Source organism: Geotrypetes seraphini, chromosome 19 (assembly GCF_902459505.1).
Source record: "Geotrypetes seraphini chromosome 19, aGeoSer1.1, whole genome shotgun sequence".
Lineage (NCBI taxonomy): Eukaryota > Metazoa > Chordata > Amphibia > Gymnophiona > Dermophiidae > Geotrypetes > Geotrypetes seraphini.
Window position 1 is genome coordinate 22,496,455 of NC_047102.1, and position 23,219 is coordinate 22,519,673.

A 23,219-nucleotide genomic window follows, 5' to 3' on the forward strand; every position below is an offset into this window, starting at 1 on the left:
TTCCCCCCATACACAAAGAAAGGAGAAAAATCCTCAGTGAATCAGGCTCTATGTGATTGTAAACTCTTAGGACCATATTCTATAAATGGCGCCATAAGTTAGATGGTGGTAGGTACTCTACCACTGTCTAACTTAATTGGTTAAATTGGCTTTAATCAGCGTGGTAACTGACCATGTCATTTAAAACCAACTAAAATGTGGTTAAAAAAGTAGGCATCCATAGGTGAATCCAAAAAGGGCACCACAATTGCGTCTACAGAGGTGCCTAGCAATGCCTAAGGTCAAAGTCGGCGTGGTTTCAGCCAGAAATGACCTTAGGGCCATTAGGCACCTCTGTAGATGCGATTCATGGCAAACATCGGCACCAGGAATGCAGGCCTTCAAAACACTACATTACCAGCTCCTACCTTTAACTGGAGCCGCGATTTTGCAAACAGCACCATAGTGTGACTGTCATGTGATCGACAGCGTTTTTGTAGACAGCTGCTGATGTAGGTGCCATTTATAGAACCTGGCCCTTAAAGAATACTGCATACCAACGGCTTCCTTGCAACCTAAAGAAACTCTTAGACCACACAAATGCACTAAGTCATATTTTGCGGGAAGGAGGGGACAGTGGTGTAGCAAGGGGGCACGGTCTTTCTAAGGACACAGCGGCAGCACCCCCTCCCCCCGCTCCTTTCCTTGCTGAGCGCCCCTTGCCTTCCCCCGGCATCAGGTTGCTGCCCATATCAGCATTGGCCCTCTTTCTGACATCATTTCCGTGACTCACGCCTAGGAAGTGATGTAAAAGGGCAAGCCGATACCAATGTGGGCAGCATGCTGCTCATGCTGTAGAAGCTAAAAAGGTATGGGGAAAGGGAAGGGGGCACACGCGCGTGCATGCAGGGAAAAAGGCGGGGAAGGGGCATCACCACCCCAGGTGCCACTCACCCTTACTATGCCACGGGGAGGGGAGGTGGCAGTTCCCACTTGCTCCTGTTATCTCATACTTCACTAGAACCAGGCTTGGATCTGATGCTATGAGCTTTTATTCACACTATATGAGAAATTTTTTTTTTTTTGTCTTACACCTTCTCCCCACCCCACCCCACCCCAGACATACTGAGCTGGGCACTGCAGTGAACATCCAGGGATGAGCTCAAAGTACCCTAGATCCTTTTGGAACCATATAATCCTGGACACTCCAACCACTTAGCCCTCACTCCCATTCAATGACCATTTCTGCTCCTTTTTCCCCACCCCCCAGCAGCCATGAATACTACCGTTACTACATCCCTTACCAACCCAGAATTTGAACCAGGGAACACAGGTTCTTTGCTGACCAGTTTTTGGCAACTTTCTATTTAAAGCTGAAAGTTACATTAATGCCTGACAAAATAATCAACTTACTTGACTGGAGTAAATGAGAACATATCATTCTTTCTCTGCTCCCTGTTCAGAAAAAAAAAAAAAAAAGAAAGCAACACATAAGAATGAAAACTAACCAGTACTAGGAATTATTCTTTTAACTTTTACTGATATACAGTATTATATGTTATTTTTTATTTTATATAAATTATTCTTCTATATTATTTAATGACATATCTTAGTAACATAATCTATTTCTAGAGTTACTCCAGGTATAGAACCCATACGTTCCACTGCAAAATCGGCAGGAAGGAAGCCCATTCCCTCCTGCCTACAGGGCTGTGTGCTAAGAATGACGGGCCTTCCCCCTCCCATTGCATCTTGAAATGCAGTGGGAGGGACCTAAGGCCCTGATTGCTCAAAATGGAGAAGAGATCCCCTTACATTCCAGCCCCTACATTCCAGCTAATCAATTTAACCACCATAACCCCCATCACAAAAATAAAGCAAAAACAAAACCAGATACTGTAAAAACTGGGGAGAAGCCAACCCAGCTGCAAACCCCTCTCCCCTAACACCACAGCATTGAGACCCCAAGTGTTCTCTCATGACACAAACAATCATATTTTGTGTTTCCCATACCTTATCTACCCGCATAGGGTCCAAACCCTCTATCCCTCCTCTCAATCCCTATCAACCCACCCACCCAATCCCTATCAACTACCCAACCACCAACCCCTTAAACACCCCCAACCCTCTACCAGGTCTATCATGCATTATAATGTGCATCACTTCCCTTAGAAACTCAAACTCTCACCCACATGCTACTACACAACACCCCCCAAACTCACCCATCCAAACATTCATCTCCCCACACATACTATTAGCATAACTCAGCAATAGAACAGAGTACAAAAACAGTGCAGAAACAATTCAACATTAGATATGGGAATAATGGTGGTATCATCTTGGGAAGTACTCCCCTAGAGAAGCACTAGTATCAAAAGGCCTGAAAAATTAAATTTAATGATAACTCCAAAGTGTCCAAATGAATGCTCACAGAATAAATTCAACCAAACCCAGACTTAGCCTGCAGCTCAAAAATACTCAAGTCTAGTCCCACCAAAGTCCAGATGAAACTTCAGTTAGATGGACCGTCTAGATCTAATGATAGGCCATCCAAAAGTAGGTAACAGATCACAGGCATCATAGACAAGTTGCAGCTCTGCTCCTGCCAGCGAAGAAATCCTAAGACAACATCAGGGTATTCATATAATTGCCGATTTCACAGAGTAAAAAAATCATGGTTTAACCCCCTTCACTATCTTCACCTTAGCAGGGTATAACGGACTAAACTGTACATTCAGCTCTGCCAAATGGGAGCAGATCGATATAAAGGCCTCGCAGAGTAATCCTGAAAGCAAAGAATATTCTTCTGTTGATATTCCAGTTTTTTACCCTCTCATAAAGCTTGCAAGATCTCCATTTTGTGTGAGTAGTTCAATAAGTGAATGATTATCACTTATGGGCAATCTCCAGGTCCCTTTCTTAGTCCCATACAGTGAGCTCTTTCAAAATACAGGGGCCTTGCTGTGCCCAATAGGCCCAAAGAGGATATCAGCCAAGTTTCCAAAAAGTGTTTTAAGTCTTTATCCGCTAGCGATTCAGGCAATCCAACCAACCATAGATTATAATCTTATTATTATAATAATTATTACACCGAGATCTATTATACAAGTCATCCAATTTGGACTCCAGCAACTCCAGCTGTTTCGCATGTTTTTTGCTATCCTCCGCCAGTGATTGCAGAGAGTGCTCCAAGCATGCTGAATCACACTTGCATCTCTCTCAATTCTGAGGAAAAGGTAACAAACCTCTGATACATATTATCCAACTTGTCCAAAATTTGGTGGAACTGCTTATTGATGATACTCTCCACTGCAGACCTGACTTTGGCGGTGATCTTGGTGGCCCATGCCGAGCTAGGTGCTGAGCAACAGTGGCGCTAGGTGCTAAGCAACAGTGGTGCATCTCTATCTGCCATTTTGGATTCCCCAACGAAGGTCCTAGCAGCACCTTTTTTAGGCTGTTTAATGGCCATTCACTTGCTCCCAGGCCAAGTCAACAGTATAAAAATATGGTCTTAGTGGCAACATGGATATATTATATAAAAGATGTGAACACATGGAATACATCTCTAGATGAGATATAAATTTCTTAGGCTAGTCCTGGGCAGTGTTCCCGCTAAGCTGCGCTGGGGTGCGCTGGCGCTCAAAATATTACCTCGCAGCGCACAAGTTTCTCGTCACAGCGCACACAGTGTAGAGCACAGTTCTTCAACCGCCGGTCCGCAAACAAAATCTTGCCGGTCCGCGAAGGATTCGGTCCCCGCCGCAACGAAAGGCCGGCGTCAGCTGACTTGCAACTTCCTGTTGTAGTCGCTGTGCCGGGACTCCTGCCTTCGCCGGGACTCCTGCCTTCCACCGCGTTTGCCTCCTGCCTTGTCTCCGCACCTCCAGACCAGCAGCGGCAGCTGTGTATGCTTTTAACTTCGGCACAGAGCTGCCCCTAATCAATAGCTTAGCGCGGTTTCATAAGGCAGCCTCGGGGCCTTTGCTAGGCCGGCCCACATCGCATCATCGAAGCGGGCCGGCTATCAAAGGCCCCGAGGCTGCCTCATGAAACCGCGCTAAACTATTGATTAGGGGCAGCTCTGTGCCGAAGTTAAAAGCATACAGAGCTGCCGCTGCTGGTCTGAACTCTTGGGCCGCTGAAGGAGGGCAAAAAGCAGCTGTCCTGGAGGTTTCCCTTCCTCTCGCCTTTACAGGTTCCTTTTTTCCACCTTTTTTTTTTTTCCTTCAAACGGCAACGGGCCCCAGCATCGACATCAATCAAGTAAGTTCCACTGTCAATCAAGCGGTTCTGCTCGGCCAAAGCTTCCCCTGTGACATGAGCCACCCTCAGGGGAAAGAAAGTGACCCACAAAGGTGAGGGGAAGGGGGGCAGATGATGGAAGTTGGGGGGGGGGAGAGAGAGAGAGAGAGAGAAGGGGCAGATGATGGAATGGAGGAGATGAGAGAGAGAGAGAAGGGGACAGATGATGGAAGTGAGAAGAAGGGAGAGAGAGCAGAAGGCAGATGGATGTCAGTTGAGAAGGGAGAGCAGATGCTGAATGGAAGTGGGGAAAGAACACATACTGGATGGAAGGAGGAGATAAATAAAGGGGGAAGAAAATAGTAAGATAATGGAGGGGTGAGGGAAAGGGGTGACAAGCTGTGTGTAGACACAGTGAAAAGAGGGAAACGGGACTAAATAGTAAGAAAGAATTTAATTTAGATGGAGGCAGAAAATAGAGAAGGAAGACCAGAGAAGAAAAGGGAAGAGAGAGCAGAGAATGATCAGATCTGAGTGGAGGAAATGAGAAGAGAGATATGCTAAAAACCACAGGGGGGAGGGAAGGATAGAGATGCCAGACCATGAGGGGAACAGAAGGAAGATGATGGATGCTAGACCAAATTGGGGGGTGGGGGGGGCAGGAGGAGAGATGGCAGGGAAAGACAGACAGTGAATGGAAGGGGCAGATGCTGGACTGAAGAGACAGAGAAGGTTATCATGCTGCTGTACCGGGCCATGGTACGCCCTCACCTGGAGTACTGCGTCCAGCACTGGTACTTTAAGAAGGACACGGTACTACTCGAAAGGATCCAGAGAAGAGCAACTAAAATGGTTAAGGGGCTGGAGGAGTTGCCGTACAGCGAAAGATTAGAGAAACTGGGCCTCTTCTCCCTTGAGCAGAGGAGATTGAGAGGGGACATGATAGAAACATTCAAGGTACTGAAGGGAATAGACTTAGTAGCTAAGGCAGGGAGAACGAGAGGGCACTCTCTAAAGTTGAAAGGGGATAGATTCCATACAAACGTAAGGAAGTTCTGTGGTAGAAAGCAACATATTTATTTGGCTCATAACTTGCTGGCGCCCGATATTTTTAGCTCACAGTGAAAAAAGTTTGCTCACAACACCCGCCCGCTTAGAGGGAACACTGGTCCTGGGTACAATTTTATAAAAGGAATACAGGTGGCCTATGTTGTTTTTAGTAGCCTTATCAGACTTTCTATATAGGCATCACCTGTTACTTTTCAATGCAGCAGCATGTAAATGTATACTGTGATTTGGCATTGCTTTGTGGTCATTGACTAACATCAACATCCTGACTGTATTGGTTGCCAATAAAATGTGGTTTGTTTGAAGACCAGGCCCTCTCTGCTGTTTCCTTTGAATGTCATTTTATAAACATGTTCTCCTACTACAATGTGTTCTCGCTATTCGCTGGTTCGTAGAAAACCCCATGAATACCAAATATGCAAATACGGAACCATTGATCCTATGGGGAATTGGGGGAGGGTTTAGTTTCCTGTGTGACCATGTTTATTGTACACTTTTGCAACCTAACACCACAAATTCATCATTTTATATACTCTTCTTGTAAAGAACAGCTTGTTTATTGCATTCTGCATTTTATAAATATATTTCATACAGTATTTTGGTGTAACAAATACTCAAGTACAGCTCTATGAATCTTCATCCTCATGGGAAAATACTGTGCATGACCATTAATAAGTGAAAATGTCCATGAATAACAAAAATGGGTTACACTTTATTTTGGAGACGGGAGTGATTCCTGGGGATTGGAGGAGAGCGGATGTGGTCCCTATTCATAAAAGTGGTCACAGGGATGAAGCAGGAAACTACAGGCCGGTGAGCCTCACTTCAGTTGTTGGAAAAATAATGGAAGTGTTGCTGAAAGAAAGGATAGTGTATTTCCTTGAATCTAATGGGTTACAGGATCCGAGGCAACATGGCTTTACAAAAGGTAAATTGTGCCAAACGAACCTGATTGAATTTTTTGATTGGGTAACCAGAGAGCTGGATCGAGGACATATGCTAGATGTAATTTACTTGGATTTCAGCAAAGCCTTTGATACAGTTCCTCATAGGAGGCTGTTGAACAAACTTGAAGGGCTGAAGTTAGGACCCAAAGTGGTGAACTGGGTCAGAAACTGGCTGTCGGACAGACGCCAGAGGGTGGTGATTAATGGAAGTCGCTCGAAGGAAGGAAAGGTGACTAGTGGAGTCCCTCAGGGTTCGGTGCTGGGGCCAATCCTGTTCAATATGTATGTAAGTGACATTGCTGAAGGGTTAGAAGGAAAAGTGTGCCTTTTTGCAGATGATACCAAGATTTGTAACAGAGTAGACACCGAAGAGGGAGTGGAGAATATGAAAAAGGATCTGCAAAAGTTAGAGGAATGGTCTAATGCCTGGCAACTAAAATTCAATGCAAAGAAATGCAGAGTAATGCATTTGGGGATTAATAATAGGAAGGAACCGTATATGCTGGGAGGAGAGAAGCTGATATGCACGGACGGGGAGAGGGAACTTGGGGTGATAGTGTCCGAAGATCTAAAGGCGAAAAAACAGTGTGACAAAGCAGTGGCTGCTGCCAGAAGGATTCTGGGCTGTATAAAGAGAGGCGTAGTCAGTAGAAGGAAGAAGGTGTTGATGCCCCTGTACAGGTCATTGGTGACCTATCTTTAAAAAGGGGTCAAGAGGAGACCCGGGAAACTATAGGCCGGTAAGTTTGACATCGGTTCCGGGCAAGATGGTAGAAGCACTGATAAAGGACAGCATCTGTGAGCACATCGAAAAAAATGGGCTGATGAAAGCGAGCCAACATGGCTTTAGCAAGGGAAGATCGTGCCAAACAAACTTACTGCACTTCTTTGAGGGGGTAAACAGCCAGTTGGACAAAGGGGAACCTGTAGACATCATTTACCTTGACTTCCAAAAGGCCTTTGACAAGGTACCCCATGAGCGGCTACTTAAGAAGCTGTGGAACCACGGGGTGGAAGGGGACGTACAAAGATGGATCAAACACTGGTTGGCAGGCAGGAGACAGAGGGTTGGAGTGAAGGGTCACTACTCGGGCTGGAGGAAAGTCACGAGCGGAGTTCCGCAGGGGTCTGTACTTGGACCGCTGCTGTTCAATATATTTATAAATGACCTGGAAACGGGGACGAATTGTGAAGTTATAAAATTTGCGGACAACACTAAACTCTGTAGAAGGGTTAGAACTACGGAAGAGTGTGAGGACCTACAAAGGGACCTAAACAAACTGGAGGAGTGGGCGAATAAATGGCAGATGAAATTCAATGTAGGGAAATGCAAAGTCATGCATATAGGGAGAAAAAACCCGATGTTCAGCTACCAAATGGGGGGATTAGTATTAGAGGAAAGTAACCTTGAAAGAGATTTGGGTGTACTGGTGGATACAACAATGAAGTCAACGGCGCAATGCGCAGCAGCCGCGAAAAAGGCAAACAGAATGTTGGGTATTATTAAAAATGGTATTACGACCAGAACAAAAGAAGTCATCCTGCCGTTGTATCGGGCAATGGTGCGCCCGCACCTGGAGTACTGTGTTCAGTATTGGTCACTGTACCTTAAGAAGGATATGGCAATACTTGAGAGGGTCCAGAGGAGAGCGACACGAATGATTAAGGGCATGGAAAACCTTTCATACACTGAAAGATTGGAGAGGCTGGAGCTCTTCTCCCTGGAAAAGCGGAGACTCAGAGGAGACATGATAGAAACCTACAAGATCATGAAGGGCATAGAGAAAGTAGAGAGAGATAGATTCTTCAAATTTTCAAAACTTAAAAGAACAAGAGGGCATTCGGAAAAATTGGAAGGGGATAGATTCAAAACAAATGCTAGGAAGTTTTTCTTTACTCAGCGGGTGGTGGATACCTGGAATGCGCTTCCAGAGGACGTAATAGGGCAGAGTACGGTACTGGGGTTTAAGAAAGGATTGGACAATTTCCTGTTGGAAAAGGGGATAGAGGGGTATAGAAAGAGGATTACTGCACAGGTCCTGGACCTGTTGGGCCGCCGCGTGAGCGGACTGCTGGGCACGATGGACCTCGGGTCTGACCCGGCAGAGGCATTGCTTATGTTCTTATGTGAGGCCCCACTTGGAGTATTGTGTTCAGTTTTGGAGACCGTATCTGGCGAAAGACGTAAGAAGACTTGAGGCGGTCCAGAGGAGGGCGACGAAAATGATAGGAGGCTTGCGCCAGAAGACGTATGAGGAGAGACTGGAAGCCCTGAATATGTATACCCTAGAGGAAAGGAGAGACAGGGGAGTTATGATTCAGATGTTCAAATACTTAAAGGGTATTAACGTAGAACAAAATCTTTTCCAGAGAAAGGAAAATGGTAAAACCAGAGGACATAATTTGAGGTTGAGGGGTGGTAGATTCAGGGGCAATGTTAGGAAATTCTATTTTACGGAAAGGGTGGTGGATGCCTGGAATGCGCTCCCGAGAGAGGTGGTGGAGAGTAAAACTGTGACTGAGTTCAAAGAAGCGTGGGATGAACACAGAAGATTTAGAATCAGAAAATAATATTAAATATTGAACCAAGGCCAGTTACTGGGCAGACTTGCACGGTCTGTGTCTGTGTATGGCCGTTTGGTGGAGGATGGGCAGGGGAGGGCTTCAATGGCTGGGAGGGTGTAGATGGGCTGGAGTGAGTCTTAACAGAGATTTCGGCAGTTGGAACCCAAGCACAGTACCGGGTAAAGCTTTGGATTCTTGCCCAGAAATAGCTAAGAAGAAAAAAAAAAAAATTTTAATTGAATCAGGTTGGGCAGACTGGATGGACCATTCGGGTCTTTATCTGCCGTCATCTACTATGTTACTATGTTACTATGTGTGAATAAGTGAATCTGTGAGGGTAGAATATGCGGATAACAAGAATGCACTGTATATAAGTAAAAGTGCGAGCATAAGCCCTGGAGCCATTGGAGAAGCATTCCTAGGGGGACAAAGAGGGGAGAAGATCTTAGTAGAATTTTCATACTTTTATTTTTTTTATTATTTCAAAGATTATGTATGTAAATTTTAGCAGCAAAACTACTTGCAATAAAGTGTAATTTTGTCTGGGTAGATTTCCTAAGTCTAAGCTCACTTATTTCTGTAGGCTGTTACAAATTACTCCCAAAAGACCTCAGAAAGAGCAATAACAATAACAATGTAAAATTTAAAAGTAGCCTAATGATTAGTGCAGTGGACCAAGATCCTGGGGAACTTGGTTCAATGCTCTCTGCAGCTCTTTGTGATTCTAGGCAAGTCATTTAACCCTCCATTGCCCCAGGTACAAAAAACTTAGTTAATCAGAGCCCAATAGGGACAGAGAAAGTACCTGCATATAAAGAGTACAGTGCTGTGTATGACATGGTAACAAAATTCATCACTGTTCCAATCCCTGCGGATAACCTCAAGAAACCATCCCATGTCACTCTTTAGTGTCTATCTCAACCTCAGTCCTTCTACACTAGCATTCTTCAATGCAAGGCTTGAGGGTCAGTGGCTGGGCCTATTCATACTCTAAGTCTTATTTGAGCCAAGTATAGGATAATGAAGCCATTGTGACATCACTGATGAGGAAACATGGTGGACTGAGAAAAACATCTGGGATACTGTGTTACAAATTATACCGCAGAGATAAAGTGGCTCAAAAAGGTGGGGGCATTGCCATATATGTCAAAGAGGGAATTGAATCTACTGGAGAGAACACACCATGACTGACGGATAAGTTAGAGTCTCTATGGGTCAAAATACTGGGAACAAATGGACTGGAAACAAAGATTGGCATCTACTACCGACCCCCAGGGCAGTCCGAAGAAATTGATGGAGAGATGACGGACGAGATTAAACGTAATTGCAAGGGAGGCAACGCAATTATCATGGGTGACTTCAACTATCCGGGGATAGACTGGAACCTAGGCACCTCCGGCTGCGCTAGGGAGACCAAGTTCCTGGATGCTGTAGGCAATTGCTTCCTGGAACAACTTGTAAAAGAAAATACAAGAGGAAATGCAATTCTGGACTTAATTCTAAATGGTGTAGAAGTAGAAGGGACGCTGGGAAGCAGTGATCACAACATGATCCGCTTCGACCTGGACGCAGGGGAGAAACATCGGTCCAGAACGACGGCCACAGCGGAGAACTGTCGCAAAGGGAATTACGAAGGGATGAGACTGATGGTGGGGAAGAAGATTGATTAGAGGATAAGCACTGTAAAAACGCTAGAGCAAGCTTGGTCCCTTTTTAAGGACGCAGTCACAGAGGCGCAAAAAAGGATCCAAGAGGAAAAAGAACAAAGAACCAGCATAGAATCACTGTAGAGATGAAGGAAGCGATCCGAGACAAGAAAACTTTGTTTAAGGAATGGAAAAGGTCAAAAACGGACGAAAACAGGAATAAACACAGACAACATCAATGCAGGTTCCATAAGGCGGTAAAAGGGGCCAAAAGAGACTATGAGGAAAACATAGCCAAGGAGGCAAAAAACTTCAAGCCGTTCTTTCGATATATTAAAGGGAAACGACCCACGAAGGAAGTGGTGGGACTGCTGGATGACCATGGAATAAAGGGAGTACTAAAGGAAGACAAAGAAATCACAGACAAACTGAACACATTTTCTGAGTCTGTATTTACCGAAGAGGATATACACAGCATCAGACTATATGCTGGAAACAAAGACAGGAAACTGACAGGGTTGACGGTCAGTCTAGACTTAAGAGCGATAAATCCCCGGGACTGGATGGCATCTATCCAAGGGTCGTCAAGGAACTGAAAGGGACTATAGCTGAACTGCTTCAGCTAACAGCCAATCTGTCGATCAAATCGGGAAAGATTCCGGAGGACTGGAAGGTGGCGAATGTTATGGGGTTCAAGGGGAGTTCCAGGAAACTACAGACTGGTGAAAGATGGTAGAGGTGCTGATAAAGAACCGCATCATTGATCACAATGACGGACACGGTTTAATGAGGATCAGCCGGCACGGTTTCAGCAAAGGCAGATCTTGCCTGATGAACTTGCTGCACTTCTACGAGGGAGTAAACAAGTGGATAGACAAGGGCGACCCGGTTGACATTATATATCTGGATTTTCAGAAGGCGTTCAACAAGGTTCCACATGAACGAGTACTTCGTAAAATTGCAAGCCATGGAATCGAGGGTGAGATACTCATATGGATTAAAAACTGGCTGGAGCATAGGAAACAGAGAGCGGGGGTAAATGTACAATACTTGGACTGGAAGAGTGCCGCCAGTGGGTGCCGCATGGCTCAGTGCTTGGACCCGTGCTCTTCAACATCTTTATAAATGATCTGAACATTGGTACGAGTGACGTGATTAAATTTGTGGATGATACGAAGTTATTCAGAGTAGTGAGACGCAGGGGGATTGCGAAAGAGACATAATCAAGCTCGAAAAATGGGCATCGAGATGGCAAATGAGGTTCAACGTGGATAAGTGCAAAGTGATGCATGTCGGTAACAAGAATCTCATGCACGAATACAAGATGTCCGGGGTGATACTTGGAGAGACCTTCCAGGAAAGAGACTTGGGAGTTCTAATTGAGAAGTCGATGAAGCCGTCTGCATAATGTGCGTTGGCGGCAAAAAGGACGAACAGAATGCTAGGAATGATAAAGAAGGGGATCACGAACAGATCGGAGAAGATTATAATGCTGCTGTACCGGGCCATGGTGCACTCTCTCCTGGAGTACTGCATCCAGCACTGGTCGCCGTACATGAAGAAGGACACGGTACTACTCGAAAGGGTCCAGAGAAGAGCGACTAAAATGGTTAAGAGGCTGGAGGAGTTGCTGTATAGTGAGAGATTGGAGAAACTGGGCCTCTTCTCCCTTGAAAAGAGAAGACTGAAAGGAGACATAATTGAAACATTCAAAATACTGAAGGGAATTGACTTAGTAGATAAAGACAGACTGTTCACACTCTCCAAGGTAGGGAGAATGAGAGGGCACTCTCTAAAGTTGAAAGGTGATAGATTCCGTACAAACCTAAGGAAGTTCTTCTTCATCCAGAGAGTGGTGGAGAGCTGGAACGCTTTTCCGGAGGCTGTTGTAGGGGAATACACCCTCCAGGGTTTCAAGAATAAGCTGGACAAGTTCCTGCTAAACTGGGACGTATACAGGTGAGGCTGGACTCAGAGCACTGGTCTTTGACCTGGGGACCGCCGCATCAGCGGACAGCTGGGCAGGATGGACCACCTGTCTGACCGAGCAGCGGCAACTCTTATGTTCTTATGAGGTTGGCTCATAGGCACTGGTGGAATGAGGCATTATTGCATCACAACCTCAGCTCTGGAATGTTGCTACTATTTGGGCTCCTGCTAGGTACTTTGGACCTAGGTTGGCCTCTGTTGGAAACAGGATACTAGACTTGATGGCCCTTTGGTCTGTCCAAATATGGCAATGCTTATGGTCTTATGTTCTAATCATCCCGTGTCATTCTTTAGTGTCTGCAGATCGTCACAAAGATCACTAGATGACATTCTAATCAGATGTTAAAGATCTATTCTCTTTCCTAACTTATGGATACCGTCAGACAACACCTTAGTACAGGGAAAAAAATGCTTCTCATACAACTGGACCTAACTGCGGCATTCGACTTAGTGGATCACAACATCCTTCTACAGATCTTAGACGCAATAGGCATCTCAGATAAAGTATACTCTTGGTTTGAAGGATTCCTAAAACTCAGAACCTACAGTGTAAAATCAAACAAAGAAAAGTCAGAATCCTGGTCAAACCCCTGCGGCGTACCACAAGGATCTCCACTATCCCCTACCCTCTTCAATCTCTACACTGCTTCTCTAGGAACGCATCTGGACAATCTAGGCATAACCACCTATAGTTATGCTGATGACATCACCATCCTCATCCCATACGATCATTCTAAACCTACCATGACAGACAAACTTCACCAAACACTTGAAACAGTCACAACCTGGATGAAAAATCACAAACTTAAACTCAACCAAGACAAAACCAAATTCATCCTTCTCGAAAATGACAAAGTCCAAACCACAACCAACTTAGATATAAACGCAATCAAATATCCCATCCAAACCACCATAAAACTACTTGGCATGACCATAGACAGATGCTGCACTATGCAACCGCAAATAAATAAAACAATTCAGAAATCATTCGCAATCATGAGAAATCTGAGACAAGTCCGAAAATTCTTTGAAAGAACACAATTCCAACTTATAGTACAATCCCTAATACTAGGTATATTGGACTACTGCAACATCCTCTTCCTTCCTTGCCCTGTAACTACGATTAGACAACTCCAAACAATCCAAAATACAGCTTTGAGACTCATCTACTCATTGAGAAAACATGACCACATCACTGAAGCCTTCATCAACTCACATTGGCTTCCAATCCAAGAAAGAATCCAATTCAAATTCTACTGCATATTATTTAAAACCCTACACGGAGACAGCCCATCATACTTGAACAATCGCCTCATCCAAGCACCCACTACCAGACACAGAAAAAAGCACTCCCCATTCATACCCCCCCCAATCAAGGAAGTAAAAAGAACAAAACTACACGACGGCCTCCTAGCCACTCGAGCAGCAAGACTGGACAACCAGATCTCCAACCTTCTGATGACCACCCCAGACTATAGGACGTTCAGAAAAGAAATAAAAACCATACTTTTCAAGAAATTCCTGAAGCAGCAATAACATCACGACCTCTTAGTAATTCTAAAACTGACATTTGATCTACCCATTACCGCACTAATAATAACAAAAGAACCTCCACTATGACCACCTATTAATTCTTTTACAAACCACCTCACCCTCAACAACCCGTTAAATGTTTATAAGATCTACAACTTACCTCTCTAGCTAATCATTGTAACTCTGTTTTTTTAAATTAACCTTTTGTAATCCGCCTTGAACCGCAAGGTAATGGCGGAATAGAAATCCCTAATGTAATGTAATGTAATGTAATGTAATGTAATGTAACTTACCTAGATTTCTCCACCAAGTCAAGAAAATACACACCAAAGAGGTCACCACTTAGATCTGGTGACCTTCTCCTCCAAACCTCACCTTAACACAAAAATCAATCTTATTGAAGTATCATGGAGTGATACGGCTTGGTCTGATCACCGTTTATGTAATTTCAAACTAAAGTGGCAAGAAAAATCTAATAAACTGAGTTATCAATAATAATAAAATGCTAGAGGCGCATGCGCTCTTGAAAATTCGTGAGCGCTGGCGCCCTGAGCTGTGCTTCTGTGGCAACATTCTAAACCTCAGGGCGCATGCGGGGGCTGAAGGCGCGTGACTGTGAAGCTTTCTCAGCGGTCGTCTTCGGCGCATTTGGCGGTTTGCAGTCTGCCGCTGATTCGGAGGGGGAGGGAGGGCACAGGCGCACCTGCCAGGATCTTCTCACCCTCCTCACCCACCCGCCGCGGCTCCTCTCTCAAACCGCACCAGGCGGGGATCGAGAGAGGAGCTGTGGCGCGGGCGGCCGGCCCACAGACAGGAGGCTGCCGAAGCCGGAAACAAAGCTTCCCTGGGGGTGGGGGGGGGGTGGGATGGACGGACGGCGAGGAAGAAGTGGGAGCAGGCTGCAGAGGCTGTCGGTGCCTGCAGGCCGCGGCAGCTTTAGGCAGATGTCGGTGGAGGTAAGGGTTGCTGCTGGACTTGGGAAGAGGTGCTGATGGACGGGGGGGGGAAAGGAAGGGAGGCCTACTGCTGGACAGGGGGAACAGAAAAGAGGTACTGCTGGACAGGGGAAGAGGTGCTGATGGACGGGGGGAAAGGAAGGGAGGCCTACTGCTGGACAGGGGGAACAGAAAAGAGGTACTGCTGGACAGGGGGAACAGAAAAGAGGTACTGCTGGACAGAGGAAGAGGTGCTGATGGACAGGATGGAGTTAAAACAAAGGGAAAAGGGCTGCTGCTGGATAAGGGGTGGTGGTGGACACAGGGGAAGAAAAAGGAAGGGAGAATGGACAGGGGGAGCAGGCAAGGGGTGGTGGTGGACCGCCAAGGAAAAAGAAAGACAGAAAGAAAGAAATACAGAAACAGGCTAAGGAGAGAGAGAGAGAGAAAGAAAGAAATACACACATACATACATACATATTCTAGCACCCGTTAATGTAACAGGCTTAAAGACTAGTAAAGATAATAAAAAGATTGAAAGGACAAGTATCATTAGCAGAGGTAAGGTAAACGAAACAGAATTCTGGTCACATTACGAACTAAAATCCAAGGACCAGAAATAAACTTCTTAAATGACTGGAACAACCTCAGTGAATAAATTCTAGACACCATAGCGCCCAAAATAACATATTCCAGAAAAGATAGACCAGTCAATATCTGGTATGATAAGGAATTAATGGATCTAAAAAAAGAACTACAAAAAATGGAAAAAGTCTGGATTAAATCTGGTAAGGACAAAGACAAGATCAAATGGAGAGCAAAGGTTAGAGACTACAAAACTATGATCACAGAAAAACGAAGTAAACACTACCTGCAAACAATTGGCGAGGTAAAAACCAACAGTAAAGAATTGTTTAAACTGGTCAATACTCTATTTGAAGTTGATTCCAAAAAACTAACAATCATGAATTGCTCCCCAACTGCTGATACACTGGTAGACTTTTTCAAAACCAAAATTAGCACTCTATGAGCCAATTTTGGAGGCCCAACTAATGACATGCCGAATTTAATTAGACCAACAGATGATATTAGAGCAGACATGATCTGGATCCAATTTGCCACCCCCGACTAGAACTTTTTCGGCAAATTATTCTCTAAATATACGAAAAAGCACTATCGGTTAGATATCTGCCCAAGCAACGTACCTTTTTCTTTCAGAGCAAACCTCTTCAAATGGGTCACTTTCCAATTGCATGAAGGACGATTTGGGCAGTAACTAGGACAAATCATAGTCACACCTATCTAAAAAACCCGAAGGACTCCATTACATGTGCTAAAAATTACAGACCAGTAGCCAATATTCCGTTATTCACTAAAGTACTTGAAGGATTAGCCAATGACGAACTGGTCAAATACTTACAAAAATTTAATATCTTGCACAATTCACAATCTGGATTCCTTTCAGGTTACAGTACAGAAACCATACTAGCTTCACTAATTAATCAACCTAACAACCTATTTAGCTTAGGTACCAGTGCCCTGATCCTCCAACTGGGTCTGAGTAGTGCCTTCGATCTGGTAGATCATGATCTAATGATGGGCTGCTTGAATTCAATTGGAATCACGGGTAATGTACATAAATGGTTCCAGGGTTTCCTGAAAAACAGATCTTATCAAACATATAGTGCAGGTAAATACTCTTCTCTATGGACAAGGCTCTCCACTTTCACCAACACTGTTCAACATATACTTAGTCCCTTAGGCCAGTGTTTTTCAACCTTTTTTGGGCAAAGGCACACTTGTTTCATGAAAAAAATCACGAGGCACACCACCATTAGAAAATGTTAAAAAATTTAACTCTGTGCCTATATTGACTATATATAAAGTAATTCTCTTGAATAGGAATCAAATAAACACAAAGAAAGTATTTTATAATGCTGCCACCGCCAACAACACCGTTGGCGGCGGTGGCACTCAAGTGGCTAAAGAGCCGCAGTTTGCTGGCCTAGGGACAACACTGGAGGGTGGCCAGCTGTGCACCCCCTTGGGACGTAAACCCGGGGTGGGGCAGTCCGCCCCCCCCCACCCTGGTATGCCACTATCTGTACCTCACTCCCTCCCTATGACCAAAAATTCTCCTTTTGTGTACACAACCATCTCTTTCCCTCCCTTCCTCTCTCCAAAGTCCATGCCTTCTGTGTCCAAACACTCATTCCCTCCCCCATCTCAGCATCTCTTTCCCTCCCTTCCTCTCTCCCAAGTCCATTTCTTCTGTGTCCAAAAACGCATTCCCTCCCCCACCTCAGCATCTCTTTCCCTCCCTTCCTCTCTCCCAAGTCCATTTCTTCTGTGTCCAAAAACGCATTCCCTCCCCCACCTCAGCATCTCTTTCCCTCCCTTCCTCTCTCCCAAGTCCATGCCTTCTGTGTCCAAAAACGCATTCCCTCCCCCACCTCAGCATCTCTTTCCCTCCCTTCCTCTCTCCCAAGTTCATGCCTTGTGTCCAAAACGCACTCCCTCCCCCCTTTTGTGTTCCGTGTTTGCCTCCCAGCCCATTTTTGCAACTTTCTCAGCAAAACAAAGCTCAAGCCGCGAGGCTTGTCTTCTGCTTCCTGCCTGCCCTGCCGCGCACAAATAGCCGAACGGAAGTATTCTCCGACGTCAGCGCTGACGTCGGAGGGCAGGCTTTGCTTAAGCCCTCCCTCCGACGTCAGCGCTGACATCGGGGAACGCTTGCGATCGGCTATATGTTAGCTGCAGGGCAGGCAGGAACAGAAGACGAGCCTCGCGGCTCGAGATGTATTGAATTCCGCGGGTCCCCCGTCCAGCTCTCTCCTGTTCACGTGGGGCGGACCGCCCCTCTCCCTAGACTGGTGGTACTGCCCTGATGGCGGCCCTGACCGTACGGCACACCAGGCAACATCTCGCGGCACACTAGTGTGCCGCGGAACAGCGGTTGAAAAACACTGCCTTAGGCTAATTTATTACAAAGTCAAAATGTGACATTCTACATATATGCTGATGATATCACTATACTAATACCACGCCAATCATTCTCAACAGAACTAAACAACCTAATCTCAAATATCCTGGGAAAAATAGAACAATGGATGTTGCAGTCAAAACTGAAACTCAACCCTGAGAAAACTAAGATCTTCCTAGTTTTCTCTGGAAATATGAAATATGGATGGAAATATATCTGATAAACTCAGATATATTTCCATCCAACTTAATGGCCAAAAATTTGAAATAGCAAGTTATATCAAAATCCTGGGAATAACTATAGACCGACACTTAACGTTCGAGAAACACACAGACCAACTGACTAAAAAATGCTTCACTATTTATGGAAACTAAGAACTTTAAAAAAATATTTTGACATGGTGTCCTTTAGGATACTAGTTCAATCCACCATCCTATCCACCTTAGATTATTGTAATATCACATATCTAAGGTTAACCAAGAAAACACTGCAGAGACTTTACCTGGTTCAAAATGCTGCTGTACGTTTGATCTTTGGACTGAAAAAGTTTGACCATAAAACCCCTTTTTACATGCAACTCCATTTGCTCCCTTTTGAAGCTAGAGTAATTTTTAAATTCAGCTGCTTTTGCTATAAAGCACTCTTTGGATTACTACCATCATACTTATCTTCCCAATTAAATCTATTCACATCAAGCAAGAACATAAGAAACGCGGGCATGTTCATGTACCCTACTCCGAAGACCTGCCGTTTTAAAAGTTTTTTAGACAGAACTCTAGTCTTTCAAGCGGGGAGAATGAACTCTTAGATGTGTTCTCTGATTGCCCACTCCCAATCTTACTATGAGTTTAGAAAATCACTGAAAACCTACCTGTTTGGTAAATTTATGCGATGACTTTGCTTTGTATCACTCTACATTGTATCATGTTGTATTTTATTGTATTGAATTCTACTGATTCCTACTGTATCTTGCATCTTCACTGATATGCCTCAGTTCTGTTGTTGTGAACCGCCCAGATCTTCTGGTTGGCCGGTATATAAGAAATAAAATTATTATTATTATTATGTCAACCTCAGTCCTTCTACACCATCATTCTTCAATGCAAGGCTTGCCCATTCATATTCCGATTCTTCTCTCCTTAAAGAATGACTTGGAGATGGATTCCTACGGTTATCCACGGGGGTGGGAACAGTGATAAATTTTGTCACCATGTCATTCTCTACTGCGTACATCTAGTAGCGCTAGAGAAATGATTAGTAGTAGTAGCAGAAATTTGCTAGAAAACTGCTCTACTTGAGCAGCCTACATTTTACACTGATCTCTCTGCGATTCCCAGGTGCATGTGCTGGAACAATGTTAATGGGGTTAAAATCAGTCAATATTGTCTGTGATGTGCTACACACAATGACATAATTATCATTATTTTTGTAAGTAGCCATTATGCATTACCTTCTTTTTCTTCTTATTAAGAGACCTGCTGCAATTAGTACAACAGCTGCTCCCAATAGAGATACAACAGTAGCTCCAGCAATAGCACCCACTGAAAACGAGACATATGTAAATAATTACAAATGCTACATGTCATAAGCAAAACAGAAAAATAATTTGCTTACAAGCAATATGACTGGTACTGTTTCATAAACAAGCCAGAAATTAAGAACAAGAATAAACTTTTCATTGATACTGTGCTGTTTGTAACACCTTAGCAAGCGAACGTTTCTCAAAGATCAGTTCCTTAATGATCTCACAATTAGGACACTCTGGAGCACAGTTCAGCTTTATTTAATAGACCACAAATAATAATAAAAAATATCTAGGCGGTTTACCGAATCAAATAGAAATGAATAAGGAACTGGAAGAAATAGGTAAAATTGAATTATATAGAGCAGGGGTGCCCACACTTTTTGGGCTTGCGAGCTACTTTTAAAATGACCAAGTCAAAATGATCTACCAACAATAAAATTTTAAAAAACACAAAGCACACTGTACACAGAGAAAATGTTAATTATTATTTATATTCTGGGTTTTTTTTTCAAAGAGATCAAGGCAAATGACTTTATGCAATGTCACCTCAGTAACAACTATACAAAAATAGACAAATATACCCCCTCCCTTTTTACCAAATCGCAATAGTGTTTTTTAGCGCAGGGAGCTGCACTGAATGCCCTGCACTGCTCTCGATGCTCATAGGCTCCCTGCGCTAAAAACTGCTATTGCGGTTTAGTAAAAGGGGACTATAGTACAGATATAAATTCTCAAAACGGCCACATTTTGATCACTAAATTGAAAATAAAATCATTTTTCCTACCTTTGTTGTCTGATCATTGTTCAAATCATTTTGGTCCCAGGCTCTGGTTGACTTCTGATAACTCGCTGCCCATTTGTTTTCTTCTTTCTCCGTGCTAATCATCCACCTTCCATCTCTGTCCTCCTCTTCCGTTTCCCTTCCCTCCCCGGAAGTCTGGCATCTTTCCTTTTTTTCATCTCCATCCACAGAGACACCTTTTCTCAACTACCCTTTCACTAAGCATCTCTCCCTCCTTCCCCACCACCCCAGAGTCCACCATCTCTCCCTTTCTATTCCCAACTACCCTCCTATCCAGTATCTCTATGCTCCCCTCCACACCATCCCTTGTTTCCAACTTCTTCCCTTTCTGTTCCTTTCCTCCCTAAATCTCATTGTCCACCATCTCTCTCCCTCTCCTCTGTTTTTAGACCTATTATTTCTTCCCCCCAAAGTCCAGCATATGCACGTCTCTTTGAACCCCCCTTCCCTCCCTCCCTCTACTTCTACACCAAGGCCCTCCTCCCCCGAAGGCCTATCCCCCCCCTTGAAGGCCTGCACTGTCCCCTCTGAAGGTCTGCACCCCACCCCTAAAGGCCTGCCTGTCCTCTGAAGGCCTCTCTGTCCCCCCAAAGGCCTGCACCACCACCCCTGAATGCCTGTCCCCCCTCCGAAGGACTATCCCCCCCCCCCCCCGGAAGGCCTGCATGTTCCTCCCTGACCTCCCGCACATCCATTTACCTAATTCCAACAGGGAGCAGCCTGCAGAGAGGGTCGCCGGTACTTTAAAGATCCTTGCAGATTGCCATAGGCCTCAGGAGCTGTCTTCCCTCTGCTGCGATCCCACCCCTCCTCTGAGTCAGAGGCAGGATCGCGGCAGAGGGAAGACAGCTCCTGAGGCCTATGGCAACTTGCAAGGATCGCTAAAGTACCGGCGATCCTCTCGACAGGCTGCTCCCTGCTGGAATTAGATAAAGGGATGCGCGGGAGGCCAGGAAGAAAGCCAGACACCACAGCACTTCCCGACTGATCTTCCCCCCTCGCCCTCTAAAGCAGGAGCGGTGGCGGCCAGCCAGCAAGAGGCAGCGCTGCCAATCCTGCTTTAGGGGTCAAGGAGGGAGAGTCAATCACTGAACTGGGAGGCTGATTTTTTTTTTTTTTTGGGGCGGGGGGGGGGGTTTAAATCATATCAATTCACCCGATGTGAATCTATTCGAATCGGGTAGCACTAAGTCCTCGGCTCTTACCACAACAGGCGCTTCTGTCTCCTGTAGTAGGGTGCTAAGCTCCATTCCCCACCGACCTTCTAACCCCGCCCTGCCAGCACTGATTGGCCGGCGTTCTTCAAGAGGCGGATTAATTAGGCGCCGGTCAGGAGGGGAAAAAAAGAGAAGGGAAACTGCATGGCTCCGCAATCGACTGGAGTTTCCTGAGTGATCGACTGGTCGATCGCGATCGACATATTGGGCACCACTGACATAGAGCTTTAATAATAATTCCAAGAGATGAATAGCAGATAAAACTCTACTTATCTTAAAATAAACAAAAGGTAGGGAGACATAAGGGAATACATATGCTATGCAGGACAGCAGGCAGAAAGAAGATTTATACTATGTTATTTAGAGACAAATGCTTTGCTGAAAAAGTAAGCTTTGAGGATGGCCTTGAATTTTTGAAATGAGAGTTCAGTACATAAGTATATAGAGATATCATTCTAGAGGTAGGGTGCAACAACTGAGAATGAGGTCAACCTAGCAAGGTGTGAGCGAACATTGGTTGTCGATATATTATCGGGTTTGGTTCAAGTTGATTTTAATTGTTTTTAAAGTTTTGAATACTGGAAAACCAGGAACTCTTTTTAAATTGTTGAAACCATACTCCCCATCTAAATCTTTGCATTCCAGTCAAGCTCATTTTTTGGAAGTTCTGAATTTACATGCTGCAAGATTGGAATGTACAAGAAAGACAGTTTTTTTATGTGGAGCCAATTTTATGGAATTTACTTCCTTTTCATTAAAAATTAAAACCTCTTTACCTAGCTTTAAAAAATTCCTTAAAGCCTATTTATTTCAACAGGCTTTTGGATGTGAGTTATAGTGTTTGTATGTGGGTATGGGGGGTTTGTATAGGTTTGCATTGGTTGCCTTTTGAGGCTAGAGTATTGTTTAAGTTTGGTTGCACCAGTTTTAAAGTACTGTTTGGTATGGTTCCTAATTACTTGTCTTTGTGTTTCGAAAGATACAAACCTAAAAGAACAACTCGAGGGCAATACCTATTTGTTTTCCGATTATTAAGCCGTGTCGCTACAAGAGATTCTTTGATAAATTGCTTGGTTTTTAGGCAGGTAAAATGGATTCATGGCTAAGTTCTATTATTTCTCAGGCCCATTCATACATGTCCTTTAGGAAACTATTGAAAACTGATTGATTCGAAAAGCTTGTAAATTGATGTTTCAGAATATTGATTGAAAATTTGCACACTGATTTTATAGTTGTACTTTTTAAGGAATATCTATCTATTTTCTTGTGAATGCATTTTATTTAATTATTGTATAATTTTAGTCATTTTTAGATTTTGTACTTTTATTTACTGTTTATATATTTTTAATACTATATGTGAACCGCCTAGAACTATATGGTAGGTCAATATACAAAAATAAAATTATTATTATTATTATTGATGGTGTCTTTTGGGGGTTTTACTATGGGGAGGCTTTTGGGATAGGCTTTTCTTTTTATGATGAAGTTCATTTCTATTCTATTTAGATTAAAAAATATATTTTTATTGTAAACTGCTTTCTTTATTTGTGAGATAGCAGTATATCAAACAAATTAAACCTATAACCTGTTGTTCAGCATATTCCTCCCCCCTCCCCTCCCCCCGCCATTGGTGTCACTGTCTTAAAGAGAGAGAAAGACATTTTTAGGTTGCAGAAGGCAGCAGCAGTGATAAACATAACCTGTAGGTAGCCTGATGTGGAGTCTTTCCTCTCATACATCCCACCCCTCTCTGATGCAACTTCCTATTTCGGTATGGGTGGGATA

At 44.2% G+C, this 23,219-nt stretch overlaps 1 protein-coding gene across 1 annotated transcript in view; it reads right to left on the reverse strand.

The window, feature by feature from the left end:
• Window positions 1-23,219, reverse strand: part of LOC117352352 (receptor-type tyrosine-protein phosphatase beta-like) — a 450,002-nt gene that overhangs the window by 40,202 nt on the left and 386,581 nt on the right. Inside the window, exons 30-31 of the mRNA XM_033928784.1 lie at window positions 19,341-19,431; window positions 1,393-1,434 (exon numbers count right to left, since the gene is read on the reverse strand). Coding sequence (XP_033784675.1) covers window positions 1,393-1,434; window positions 19,341-19,431 — 133 coding nt within the window. The remainder of the gene's footprint in view (window positions 1-1,392; window positions 1,435-19,340; window positions 19,432-23,219) is intronic.